This window comes from Anabas testudineus, chromosome 24 (genome assembly GCF_900324465.2).
Source record: "Anabas testudineus chromosome 24, fAnaTes1.2, whole genome shotgun sequence".
NCBI lineage: Eukaryota > Metazoa > Chordata > Actinopteri > Anabantiformes > Anabantidae > Anabas > Anabas testudineus.
This window is the reverse complement of record NC_046632.1, coordinates 6521047-6534065: the sequence shown is the minus strand read 5'-3', so window position 1 is coordinate 6534065 and position 13019 is coordinate 6521047. Positions and strand designations below refer to the sequence as shown.

Here is a 13019-nt window from a genome sequence, read left to right as displayed (position 1 = left end):
CAAGTCCTGCACCACGGTTATATAGTGAAGGGGAAGCCACGTAGTTGCCGGGCAACGTAAACATAATTACTGCGCTTTGTACGTCTTTCTAATGGAAATACTTTGATTATAATGACAATACCAACTGTGTAGACTGAATCTGGGACATGAATTCATCCCGCACTTGTTGAATATGATTAGACGGTAGTGATCACCCTTCCTGAGTACGTGGGTGGTGAGTTTGCGCGCATTGCGCACTCCCGCTGTTGACAGTATACACAGTATGACCTCTCTTGAGACATATTGAAACACAAAGATCACTCGGGAGGAGCAGACTGAGGGGACAAACAGCCCCTATTGTTAACATCAGAATAACGTTTTAATGAGGCAAAGGAAAGATGGATTTTCATATAAACAGTCTGTGTTGGTCATGTTAAGTCTACATGACCATGCACAAGCTTTATTTATCTTCATACTAGTCTAATATATCATCACTATCTTCTGACAAGTACAACTACCTATAATTGCAAGATAATACAAATGAGCCAAATGTCCCATTTTACACCAGTATTTATTGGTACACATACTATAAAACGGTATTAAAGGAGCTGAATAACAACAGTATTTTCATTGCTATAAGTTCAACAATACAATATACATAAAAAAACGCACAGAATGGTTTGTTGACAGGCTACAGTTCAAATAGAAAACAGAGGAGATACAGTAAAAACTGAGGAACTCAATTCTGTTACATAGATCTGCAAAAATAATCTGCTTTTTTTTGACAAACTAGAGAGCCAAAGGTTACATGTAATCACACAACAAAAACATTCAACTAGTGCAAAAAAGCCTCTAACAAACATAATAATCTTAAACTACACATATCTAATATATATATAATATATATTCATTTATTTATATACGTCTTCATATAAATAACCCCTTAATTTGGCATTTTACCATTAATAAAATAATTTAATCGTCCTAACAGACACTGTGTGGCACATTTGAAAGCGATGGAATAGCATTTAAAAGCACTTTTACTCATTTATCTCTGCACTAGATATGTGGTGAGAGCTTTATACTGTGTTGTGTGGTGCAGTAAGGGCAGACTGGAAAACAGAAAAGAAAAAACAGAAAAACCCAGTGGTTGACCAACATCTTTCCCCAACATCCAATAGACATACTCTATCCCCGAGCCCTTGTATGACAGAACACCATTAGTCAAAAAGTAAATTAAACTACATACATTCCAGTATATACAAGAACATCCCGTCTACCCTTTACATGAATAACAGAATTAAAAACAAAATCTTTTAAAAGGCAAACATAGGCCAATATACCCCATCATTTTGTGTGTTTTCACATACTCCTTATTCAGTCTGTCATTCTGGTCAATTCCAGGATAGTCTTCAGGGCTGATTATGTCTTTAAATCGTATTCACACAAACTGTTACATTTATGCAGAATATGTTTTTAAGACAAAGCAAGAGCCAGGTCTTGTCTGAAATCCCTGTGCTGATAATGTGTGGCAGCCATGTTGCAGGCTGATCTCCCCTGACCAAAGCCAAGCAAGGAAACGATGAGGATTACAAAATGAGGTTGCTAAGGTGCAGTCAAAAAGATATTAAAGGTGTACTTCACTTCACTTCACTGACTTAATGAGCAAGAAACTTGATGGCTTTGTTTTGTTGGCTAAAGTTCTATGTCTGATGATTAAGGGCAGGTCGAATATGTATTACAGCTAAATTAAAGTGCTGTATGGGTTCATTTTGTTACCAATATATTGCAGCTTTGCCTCAATTTTCAGAGTTTAATTGCAAAATACATGCATGTAAATACCCAGTCTAATTTTACATAATCTTGTACTTACTAGTAGATCATGTAAATGTCACTGCCTCAGTTTGAAGCAATAAAAAAAGAGGCAAATGGAACATTACTGTAATATGTTTTCTTTTGGTTACTTTTGTAATATCCTTAAACTTTGAGGAAATCATTTGTGTTCTTTTTTTGCATAGTACATGATTTTTAGTCTCTCATAATTATAATAATAATTATCCATGTAGACTTCTGTATTGAATTGGCAATTTTAAACTTTTGGAAATGGAGCATAAGCAATTTTAAAACATATAAATGTCATGTTTTTTTTTTTTTTAAGTGCAAGTGAAACACAGATTACACCATCATGTTTTTCCTTGTAGTTAAAAACAAAATTCAACTGCAAAATTGGACATAGAGTAACAAAACATACAAAGTGAACACCTATCCCTTGTGATCCCTTTATTGTCTTTTGACTTAAGATATAAAAGTCTCTTGTCTAGTCGGCTGGAATATTGTTAAATAACAGAAGTCAGTAATACATCTTTTGTGAAGTCAAACGGCTTGCATTGTGGGATTAAGTGACATGGGAGGGTGCCCCTCAGTCATACAGTGATGCCCCCCCTCCCAATACATTCTGAAATACAGCAAACCTACAGTAGTGCACTGCTACATTTTCCACATTGTTATGATGGTCTATCACATACAAAGTGCTCAGGACAAGAACGGCGTGTAGTGTACAGTGTATCTCACAAAGTTTATTCTTTTGTGCTGAAATGGCAAAAAATCGTATACATATCTTCTTCTCTTCTGCACTGTTTCTGGAGGGGTTAATCAGGTACAAAAAAAAAGTCAAAGGGCACGGATATACCTTTACCCGACCCATGAGTGAATGTGTCTGTGCATGTGCTGTATGAGTGTGTTCACCAGTAGCTGCAGCTGTGTTGCCCATAGGATACAGAGAAGAGTGAAAGAATCTACAAAAAATGGAGAAGGCAATGTGTTTCCCTCTATGTTGCTTCACCCTCGAGGAAACCTCCATCCCTCGATCAGTGGTTAAACCCCCTGTCAAACAGTGATAAGCACCATGGCTCAGTGGTCTAAAGTTAGTAGGTGGGTATGGGTACAGCCGACAGGAAGTATGGGTGAATGAAAAGAAACTAAATGGTGGAAAGGACTACTGTGACTGAACGTGACAGAAAAGTACAGACAGTGATATAGGCAGAGTTTTTGTCTCTGGGTTATAGAGGGCTTTCCATGGTGGTGTATTTCTGCACCTCCTTACTGTAAGTGTGTATGAGTTTGTGTGTGTTTGTGTCTCGGTCTCAGTCGCTCACACCAGTGTGGCAGGTCTGCGGTCCATCTCCTCCTCCAACTTCACCATCTGCTGCATGTCCTTGGCCTTTAAGGAGACACAAAACATAGTTTGAAACATACGGAAACTTAAGCTGAATGCACACCTGTGACACTACGGGCAATCCTATTGTCTTTTTTGAACAAGTTTGTTACCAACTCTGAGCTTCATTTCTAAATGGTGGGTAATGTTTTTAATCAGTAAGAGAAAAATCTGTTTTTACCTCAGTAATTATCACTTCTGTAGACTATCCTACAATACTTGTGCAGTTAATATAAATCACATGTTTAGTAAGAGTTGCTTGTAAAGATTGTCACAAAATGTATGTCGTGAGATGTATAGTAATCACATACTATGAGCTGGAGTGAAAGCACAGTGGGGAAGATTGTGAGCTGGCAGTTTATGCTTAGTAATAGCTGGTGAGTCATGGTGATAAATGACTCAAGCTGCCTGTTGGCACTTTGAAACGTGCAGACTAAACATTTAAGAATTGGATCTAACAGTGTAATGGAAAATGAATTGCTTATATCTTCAAAGAGAAGCCTGTAGTGTACAATTTTACTCAGTTATTCAGTTCAAGGGTGCTCATTATTGTAGTCACTTAAATGGCACAAGAAAGCAGATTTTAACAGTCACTGTAGAAACTGAAGCAAGGAAAAATAAGTAACAAGACTGATAGAAGATGAAGGGATAGAAGGAAACATGATCACCAAAAGACGCACTGAGAGGAAGCTGATAGCGAGGTGGTATCAGAGGTAGGATTGAGATGGAGATGCCTACCTTGAACCTGTTTGTTTGCATGGTGTGATTTCAATAGCTGTGTCGGAAGAAGCAAATCATATTAAAAACGTGTATACATTTAAGACATGTACAGGCAAATGAATGTGTGTGACATGGTCAAATAAAATGCAAAAATGGAGACAAAAATTCATTTACAAAACACACTATACTTAAAATGGCAAAGTGTTGTACACATTAAATATGCACAGTAGAAAGATATGGTTCGCTTATGTGTTATCCTGAGAACACGCTACGTAAAATCAACACAAAGCAAAGCTACTGTAAGAAGAAAAATACAACAGATGCGACTTGTATGACTAGTATGAATTTTAGTTTATTCTTTCAGTCTAGCGTTGTCTTTGGGGGGCCTTTAGGCAATTTTGATAGCAGCTATGTGGAACATTTCCTGCTAAACTAATTAAAGTTTACAACATAAATGATATAAACTGCAGGTCATTATCTGTGGAAGGAATCACTTGAAAGCAACACTAGTCCTCAGCTACAGGTTTCATTTACATTTAAATTCAGTGGAGCAGATTTTGAGAATCTCTAGTAAGTGCAGCTAATACGTGTGTGGTTATACATTTTACCACTTCAAATGAAGAACAAGTTCAGTGGCAAGCATGTTATCTCCAGGGATTTTCTTATGAAATCTACAGTAAACTGGCAGTTAACTGTGTGGCTCACTCTTTTAGTGCTGTACCTGCTCATTGAACTTCTCCAGTTTCTCCAGCTGTTCTCTCTGGTTTTTCTGTAGCTGCTCCATCTCCTTCTGATGCTTCATGGCTAGCTGTAGATACAACAGGGACAAAGGCAGTACATTATGACCAGTTACCATAGACATGATCTTTTAATAGAGCCTGGAAAAGTATTTGTCAAAGACCACTGGGAAAAGTTGTTCAGGGTTGGTTCAAGCAAAACAAGTTGGTTAGAGTGAAAATTCATATATTTTCTTTAGAATGTGGAAAGGTTTAAAGTCATAATGCTTTTCGTGTTTTGATGTTTAAAAATACTTTTACGGCAGCTGAACTAGTTTCTTGTGTATAATTTCATAATGAGTAACAATCATTGGATGAGAGTTGTATATAAATACACATAAATACAACCCACAATATATTTACGTAATCTACATTTGTTCAAATTATACATTTCTACGAATCAATATAATTATAATATGGATTGCACTAATAATACAATATACAAATAATAATAATAAAAACAGAATGCCAATAAATACTATATATATGCCAGCAACTCTATAGTCAGAGCTGAACCATAGCTGTTTCACCGTCATCAAAAACAGACATCGTGTCAAATAGGTCAGAGGACAGGACATCTCATGTCTATAAAAACCTATTTCCTTGGTTCCTCTCCTCTCATATTTTCCTAGGATCCACCCTCAGGCCCAAAGCTTGAGCTGAATGTATGTTTGTATGCTGGCTACTACTGAAACACCCAAATTTTAGTCTGGCCTTGTTCTCAGGAGTTTTTCCAAAATGCTGCACTGGCTGACATCAAGTGGTGTGGAAATCCATAATTGGCCATCCATTGTCAGCTCATACACCCACTCAATAAGCTGTTCCTAGAACCCTCTGAGGTTAGCTGCCACAGCTCTACTCATGGCTAGCTCTATATGAGTGTTCGTGCAGAGGTCAATATGTCACATAGATAATGTCTTTGTGTGTTCTGAGCAAAAATTAACAGTATTAACTCTTCCCAAAGACACAATCAATAACAAAGGATATAAAGAAGCCTTTTCAGTTTCTAGGCCAGAGGAGCTGTTAGTTGTTTTTTTTTTTGTCTTTTCAGTGGAGCCTTAGAATAAAACAAACCCAAAATTAAGCCTAATATAACCACTTAGTTGTATTTACATTGAAAATTAAGCTACTGGAGTAACAGACATCTGAACAATTTGTCATAATATATAATATGTCAATAATACATTAACTTGCAGGTTAGGTAAGGGTTAAACAGTGAGAATCCCTGGTGTATATTTTAGATAAAGAATACATAGAGTTGTAAAAATATATAACCTACCCTCTTCCTCTCATCCAGGAACTTCTTGGTATTGCTGCTGTTTAACTCTCGCACTCTCCTAAAGAGCAAAAGAAAGAAGGACCACAACATTACAGGTGCCAAACTACAATTGTCACTGATTCAACAGTAGATTTGCAAGAAAAGCAGCACATTTACATGCATTCAAGCAGCCTGGCTCCAGTCAGCTTTCTTGAGTAAGTCGAGTTATTAACTCACTTAGTCATGTAAATAGGAAATAGTGAATAATTACTTGATAATAGTATACTGTATGTGTGACCCACCTCTCTCTCTCTGCCTTGTTTTTGATGGTCTTGTCCTGGCTGATAGCTTTACTGTTTTCCATGGACATCTTGGCCTGGTTGGCACGCATCTCCTTGCTTTGCCTAAGATTTTGAAACAAGCACATGCATTCAGCAACAACAAACCTACTTGTAGCTGTAAGGGTAATTAGGGGATTTGGGCTTTTCAGTTTTGCAAAGAAATCACTGCTCCCCCAGGTCTAATCACCTACTGTCATTGTTTTGTCACTGTTAGTGCTCACAGTGGACTGCGGTGTTTTAAGTGTAGACTGACAATTAAAGGGTGTTCTCAATAGTAAATGAATAGTGTAGGAATTACAATTCCTTCTCCATACTCGCCTTCCCATCAGTCTGGTACAAGTTAATCTTTGCATCTTCTGTTCTTATGATTTGTTCCACAATTCTACACGTTTTTAGTTTAGTTTAGTTTTATTTACTTTTTTTTTTTTTGGGCAAACTCCAATCAGTGGTTTACATCTTGTGGTAGTGTTCTCTTACTTGTTGACTTTGACACAGACACAGCTACGCCTTGGAGGGCGTTTTTCCATATTTTCTTTTGGTATTCCTAAGCTCATCAGTGCTTGCTCTCTTTTCAAGAATGTAATTCTAATCGAATTAACTACAAATAATAAGTATTAACTAATGAATTATAATTCATAAACTAAGTAATTAAAATTTTAATCATTTGTAGTGCAGTAAAAGTAACATCAATTAGAAGTACTAAGTAAAGTACAAGTACCTCATAATTGTACTTATGTACAGTGCATTAGTAGAGTTACTTACCACCCCAGCTTTTGAACCTGACTGGATGTATGCATTAGAGTATTTGAGCCTCTCACCTGTCATGGATGAGTTTGAGCTGCATGGTCTGCTGTTCCTGGACAGTGGCCAGTAGTTTCTTGAGGTGTTCACACTGCTGTGTGACGTGGCTGTCCTTCATCTCCTGCTCTTCAACGCTGTGACTGCTGATCAGCTCGGACCACTCTTTAGTGTGCTGTGCTGTGATGTCCTTTACCTGCACGCACACACACACACACACACACACACACACACACCTTGGTCAATTACCGCTCCCACAGCTAAGGTCCTTGTCACCCTCCCAGCTAATAACTTAGCAGAAAGGATGTTAAGAAATCACTGCTTTCTTACTTTGGCTTTGTGTTCAGCGACTAGTGTTTGGATCTTATCTTCTGTCTCCTTCTTCAGCTCTTGGCAGTTGTTTTCCCTAAATGAAAATCAAATACATATAACTGACTGTGCAAGTCTGTTTGGTTAAAGTGCTTTCATCGAAGGTAGGAAGTCAATCAGATGGTCAGGGTTTTAGAGAAACCAGAGTTTGAAGAGACTTGTGGTACTAATCAGAGTAAGTATCCCCTCACTTTCCCAAATGCTTATGTATAGACAGGGCAGCCTTATTTCTATAGCACATTTCATATGCAAAGGCAATTCAAGGTGCTTTACATTTTAGATTACATTATTTGTAAAATGTAGTCCACTTTGACTGTAGCTCCCAAAAAAACCCAGCTAGTGTAATGCACCAATGTTAGTCTGTACACTGAATTAAAATTCTTTTCTTCTCTACTTACCCTCGCTTCTTGATAGCTTTCTCTAGCAGTTTCTCCAGGGTTGTCTTCTCCTTTTCATGCAGAGACACTATCTTGTCCACTTGTGTGCAGTGGGCTTTCTGCATTATATTCTGATCCTGTTGAAAAGAGGAAACATGTTAACTTGTACCTCCTCCATAAGCAGATACAGTAAGAGAATTATGCCTATATACAGAATTTGAAACAGCAGAACAGGCAGCTGCTGTGTGTAACTGTTTTTTTTATTTTTTTTAAATACATGGTGTTGTCTCTTGAGTAAAAGCTGGTAGTCCTCTTTGTTCAATGAGCACAAGTCTAGATGATATTTAATATGTATTATGCAATAGAACTTAATACAGTCAGCCACTATGAATGAGCCAGCACCCGCCACGGTCTCTATGGTGAGCTCTCGTCAAAGGAAAGGGAACTTTAGCAAGTCTAATTTCTTACAAAACATTTATTATGTGGCTGGTTCTATGCATCTTTGTAATGGTCAGACTGAGTGTTTTTGTGTGTGCACGCACATGAAAACAGTAATGAAGCAACAGTCAGTGAAAGATGAAAGATGGAACCGCTACCTTGCTCTGATTCTGTCCCTCAGGTCTACACTAGAACCATCACCCACCTTTGAGTGTTTTTTCTTTAAAGTGTTGAGCTCCTTCTGTTGCTTTTTAATCAATTTAAGGTACGTCTGCAGTAGGAGAGAAACATATTTAGGTATCTTCAACTGTTCACACTTATCAGGTTTATTCTTGTAGTATGTACTGTATATAATTACTTCTGTGCACCATTTCATTAGGTAATTTACCATCAATACTTGCTCAATAGTTTACTTTTATAAAGAGCTAATATCTAAGAATAGAGCATACAAACCTTCATTTGTTTTAGATCATCAATGCTGACATTAGGCACGAGAGCAGTGTCTGAAACAACAGAGGAGAAAAATAATTTAACTGTTTGTATAGATGTCTATATGTTTAACGTGTATGAGTCCGAATATACCTTTCTTGGTTTCAGCTGTGTTATTTTGGGCCGAGTTTGAGGTCTGGGCCATGTCAGAGCTGGCCTGTGGTGTCACACTGGCTTTCACTGTGTCTCCTTTGCCCTTTCCCTTCTTGTCGTTCTTTGAGCTTCCACTGGGAACATCTGCTATGTCATTCTGCAATAGAGACAGGACAAAATGAAAGGAAATCTTTTATTATATTGTGTCTGTGACAGCCAAGTTAAATGTTTGGTTGCAGCATCCCAGTAATCTATAGTTTTTCTTCTCCACTTGCTGAGTTTAAACCCAGTATAACTTGTACAGCCATTACTGAGTCGCACTGAAGTGTAAGTTATGTGTACCGTGTCAATCCCTAGTGCCTTCATCTGATCAGCTCTCTTCTCTGCTATGGTCAGGAACTTCTTTGGGTCTGATAGAGCATCCACAATAGCTGAAAATACAAACAATTATTAGTAGAGTACAATAAAGGACTACACTTTACAACTCCATAGTATTCAGCCTTTCCCACAGAATTTGATTTACTTCTGGTCATATTTGTTAATGCTCTTGACTTAGATGAAGCTCAGATCACATTATGACAAATTAATGCAGAAAACCATGAAATTCCAAAAGGGTCACATACTTTTTCTTGCCACTGTATGTTAGTGCTGTGTCTGGTACAGCAATGATTGTGGTGGCATATTGAAGAAAGCTAATGCTTACAGTAATGGTTACAGAGTGCAAGCCTTTTGGCTTTATTTAATGGCAACTCCACTTGTCCTGCTCATTTGTATGCTTCTGACTCTTTTAAACTGACTATTACTGCAGATTCACTGTCATCTGTGCCATGCCATTACACTGAACATTCAAACCAACCCCAGGCATAGAGTAAGCGAGCAGGAGAGCTGCATTGCGTACTTTTTCTCTTTCCTCTTCCTACAGGCTTCAGAAGCTACTTTATTATCAGCAATATTTGGCAAGAAACTGTAATTCTGCATTTAAACATAGAAGAACAAGTTTTATAATTAAAGTGTGTGTGTGTGTGTTTCGTTTTGCTCACCTCCAAAACCGTCGGGTACGTAGGTCTTGAGGATTATTTGACAGAAAATAGTGGGCAATGACAGAGGCTTGTTCCCCTCATTCCTCAGTGAGATGTGACGGTAGCCGGCCTGCAGGCCATCCAGAGGCAGGATGCGTTGACCAATAAGCTTGTTATTGTCATCGTAGACTGCGATGCGCAGTACTGCCAGATCTGGTAAGATTACCTGGGGTGGGGGATGTGGGGTGTTGTGGGTGGGGGTGAGGTAAAGGCAATAGGAGAGTGGGAAAAGGAATGTGGAAAGGGACGTGAAGAAAAAAAAGTGAGACAGAAAATAAGGCCCAGGATATTTAGCCCTTGGAACTGTAGGAAGTTTACTTAACTCATTCTGGTGAAGATGGGTAAATGACAAACAACTGTGCGGCCATTGTAGTGAAATGGTCATTCTTTAAGTAAAAGCACAAAACCATAGCAATAAACAGGAAGGTCAACTATGAAGCTGCAGGGCACACTATCAGGGGACTGTCACAGTGTGATACAGGGACAAAGCATGATCGCACAACACCACACAGCATATCTGACTACTGACAAGGCCACTTCCCTTACTAGTACAAATCTACACAGTGCACTACGTCTTGTATGTGTGCATCTGAGTTTTTGTATGTAAACCCTTGGAGGAGAGGGAGGGGGGTTCTGAACAGGCATTGTGTGGAGATAAGTGAACGGAGAGAGGAGGATGATTAATACCTAGAAGAAGGGGGAAGGTAAGAGATAAGGCTAAAGAATACTCAGTAGAGATGAATGGGTAGAAGCATCCTTGTGTATGCTTACGTAAACGTAGCCTTGCTGATGTATTATGTGTGAATCCTGGTGGTGAGTATTGTTTGCTCGGAGTCATCTTGCCAGCACCATTTGGGCAAGCATACCAAAGGTGTGGCAGAACTTAGGGTATAGGGTCTGTATGTATATTTGAGTATGTGTGTAAACGCGGGAAACAAGTCTTGCCAGCAGCTCTGCTTATGATGCCCCTCTCTCACAGTGCTATGCGTGTCTGAGCAGAGCAGCACTGCGGCAGCCTGTGATTGATGGTGTGTTAGGAAGCTGGAGTCACAGTCATGGCTGAGAGACTCCTCATTCTGCTGAGAGCAGCACATTTCCCTCTTTCACTCTCCATCTCCCACATCTCTCCTTGTTTCTCGATTTCCTCCTTTACTCTAATTCTTTCTGTTGTTTCTTCTTTGCGCTGTCCTTTGCCCTCCTCCTTTCTTTCTGCATGTGAACTAAAACACACCCTCCTTATATTGTCTTTTTCCTTGCTCAAACCTTCCCTTTTATTCCCTGATGTATAGACAGAATGAGGAGTTTCCATCATCATCAACTCTTTTATAGGCTTCATGATTCCTTTGCATCTTCCCCAATTGTTCAAAACAGACATCATCTCAAACCAGACAGTATTCACCTCACTGCAGCCCTGGCCCCTACCTGTCCTAAAACCCCTCTTCTCCTCTTGCTTTACCTTTCTGAAGACAAAGGGCTCTTCATTGTATGCAGGGTTCAGTCCGTTGTTCATCACCATACGTGTTCGGAACTCCTTTCTGATGGTGTCTGTTGGCAGCCCATACATGTCAACCTCAACATATGTGCCAATTTTCTTGTCTGACAAGAACTGTCCAGAGAACACCTGTAAAAAGGCAGAAAGCAGGTTTGAATTGTAATTATTCATGGTAACTGGATGTCTGCAGCTATCTTGTTTATGATCACCTCTATGTTTGCAATAAAGGAAAGGCTTCATATAAGATAATATAGAATATTTAATGTGATTACACTTTTGTGACACTGTAATTTTCCTTTTTCATTAAACTGACAGATGACCTGACCTGTACACTACAGGTTGCAGCGATGACACCATCCACCGGCGTCTCTGAGAAAGGGTCGAACATCCTGTCTGAGCGTCGCATGAAGTCGGGTTTCAGCAGATATCTCAAAAGATATATATACAAAAGATAAATAAAAGATAATGCACACAGCTAAATCAACCAACCCTAAGACCAACCAGTATTTATTTTTGTATATTTATATTATATAAAGCATAATGCTAATAATAAAATGCATCTGTAGAAATTTTTAGTTTGAGTTAAGCTCTTAATGATCTATCAGATCATGGTGTGTTAGCTGGGGGACTCATCAGAGTGGCATTAGTGATCATGGGTGTCTGCAAAAGCCCTGATCTCCCCATATATGAGATTTCCAGCATTAGCAGTAAAATCTCTGCCCTCAGGGACAGTATTAAAGCTGAGGGACAAAGACAACGATGGAGAGAGGAAGAGATGGATGACTGCAGAGAGCCTCAGAGGCAAGTGAAGAGGAACTCACTTCACCAAAGCACTCAATGGCTCTCAGGGCAGACAGTAGCTATGTTGCTGCTGGCAACGAGTAATGAGATGTGACAGGCTTTAATTGATGAGCTTTAGAGAGGGGTGGAGAAGGGATGGGAATGAGCTAAGGACAGGCGTAAGGAACTGTTCTCACCCGCAGGAGCCGTTGTATTCAAACTTTCCCTGGTTCAACTGCATGGCCAGGTCTGAGGGAGAGGGAAACGGAGAATAAGAGGCATTTAAGAACTGATACAGACATCAGATACTCACAGGACTTATGACGTTGATGACAATGTTATATGAACATAACAGTTTAGTTAATTTATCTTTTTCTATTTAGAGCGTTTTACTTTTTCCCTGTCTTCTAATCTATCTCTCCATCACAGTAGCTTGTAACTTCCCCCTCCGGGTTTGCATATGTCCCGCCCGTAGCGGACCATATGGTCTGACCCCTCTCGCCTCTGGCTAAAGGACAGCAGCTGTCTTACAGCAGGCATTACTCATTGTATAGGTGTGTATGTGGAGTGTGTGTGTGTGTGTGTGTGTGTATAAGAACAAAAACAGAAGAGTTGAGCAATGGTGAACCTACCTACCTACTTTGTGTTATAAATATGTAAATGCTCATTTTGTCTGATCTAGTCTGAAGAATATTGTTTTTATAAAGCAAACACTACAGCATAGTTTCCCAAAGCTAAATTCTGTATGTCTTATGGATAGATCAAATCAGCACTTTTTCCCCTTCAGCTCAGTAGGTCACAACTAATGTGTAAAGC

At 39.0% G+C, this 13019-nt stretch overlaps 1 protein-coding gene across 2 annotated transcripts in view; it reads right to left on the bottom strand.

Moving 5' to 3' along the window:
- Nucleotides 1-534: 534 nt before the first annotated feature.
- Nucleotides 535-13019, bottom strand: part of LOC113149517 (1-phosphatidylinositol 4,5-bisphosphate phosphodiesterase beta-4) — a 56454-nt gene continuing 43969 nt past the window's right edge. For both annotated transcript variants that reach the window (XM_026341696.1, XM_026341695.1), the window contains 16 exons: nucleotides 12401-12452; nucleotides 11749-11851; nucleotides 11388-11552; nucleotides 9893-10097; nucleotides 9195-9283; nucleotides 8853-9009; nucleotides 8724-8773; nucleotides 8476-8541; nucleotides 7854-7969; nucleotides 7417-7492; nucleotides 7107-7282; nucleotides 6250-6351; nucleotides 5969-6026; nucleotides 4635-4721; nucleotides 3932-3968; nucleotides 535-3199 (listed from right to left, as the gene is read on the bottom strand). In XM_026341696.1, the coding sequence (XP_026197481.1) occupies nucleotides 3123-3199; nucleotides 3932-3968; nucleotides 4635-4721; nucleotides 5969-6026; nucleotides 6250-6351; nucleotides 7107-7282; nucleotides 7417-7492; nucleotides 7854-7969; nucleotides 8476-8541; nucleotides 8724-8773; nucleotides 8853-9009; nucleotides 9195-9283; nucleotides 9893-10097; nucleotides 11388-11552; nucleotides 11749-11851; nucleotides 12401-12452 (1616 nt within the window). In that variant the 3' untranslated portion in view covers nucleotides 535-3122. The remainder of the gene's footprint in view (nucleotides 3200-3931; nucleotides 3969-4634; nucleotides 4722-5968; nucleotides 6027-6249; nucleotides 6352-7106; nucleotides 7283-7416; nucleotides 7493-7853; nucleotides 7970-8475; nucleotides 8542-8723; nucleotides 8774-8852; nucleotides 9010-9194; nucleotides 9284-9892; nucleotides 10098-11387; nucleotides 11553-11748; nucleotides 11852-12400; nucleotides 12453-13019) is intronic.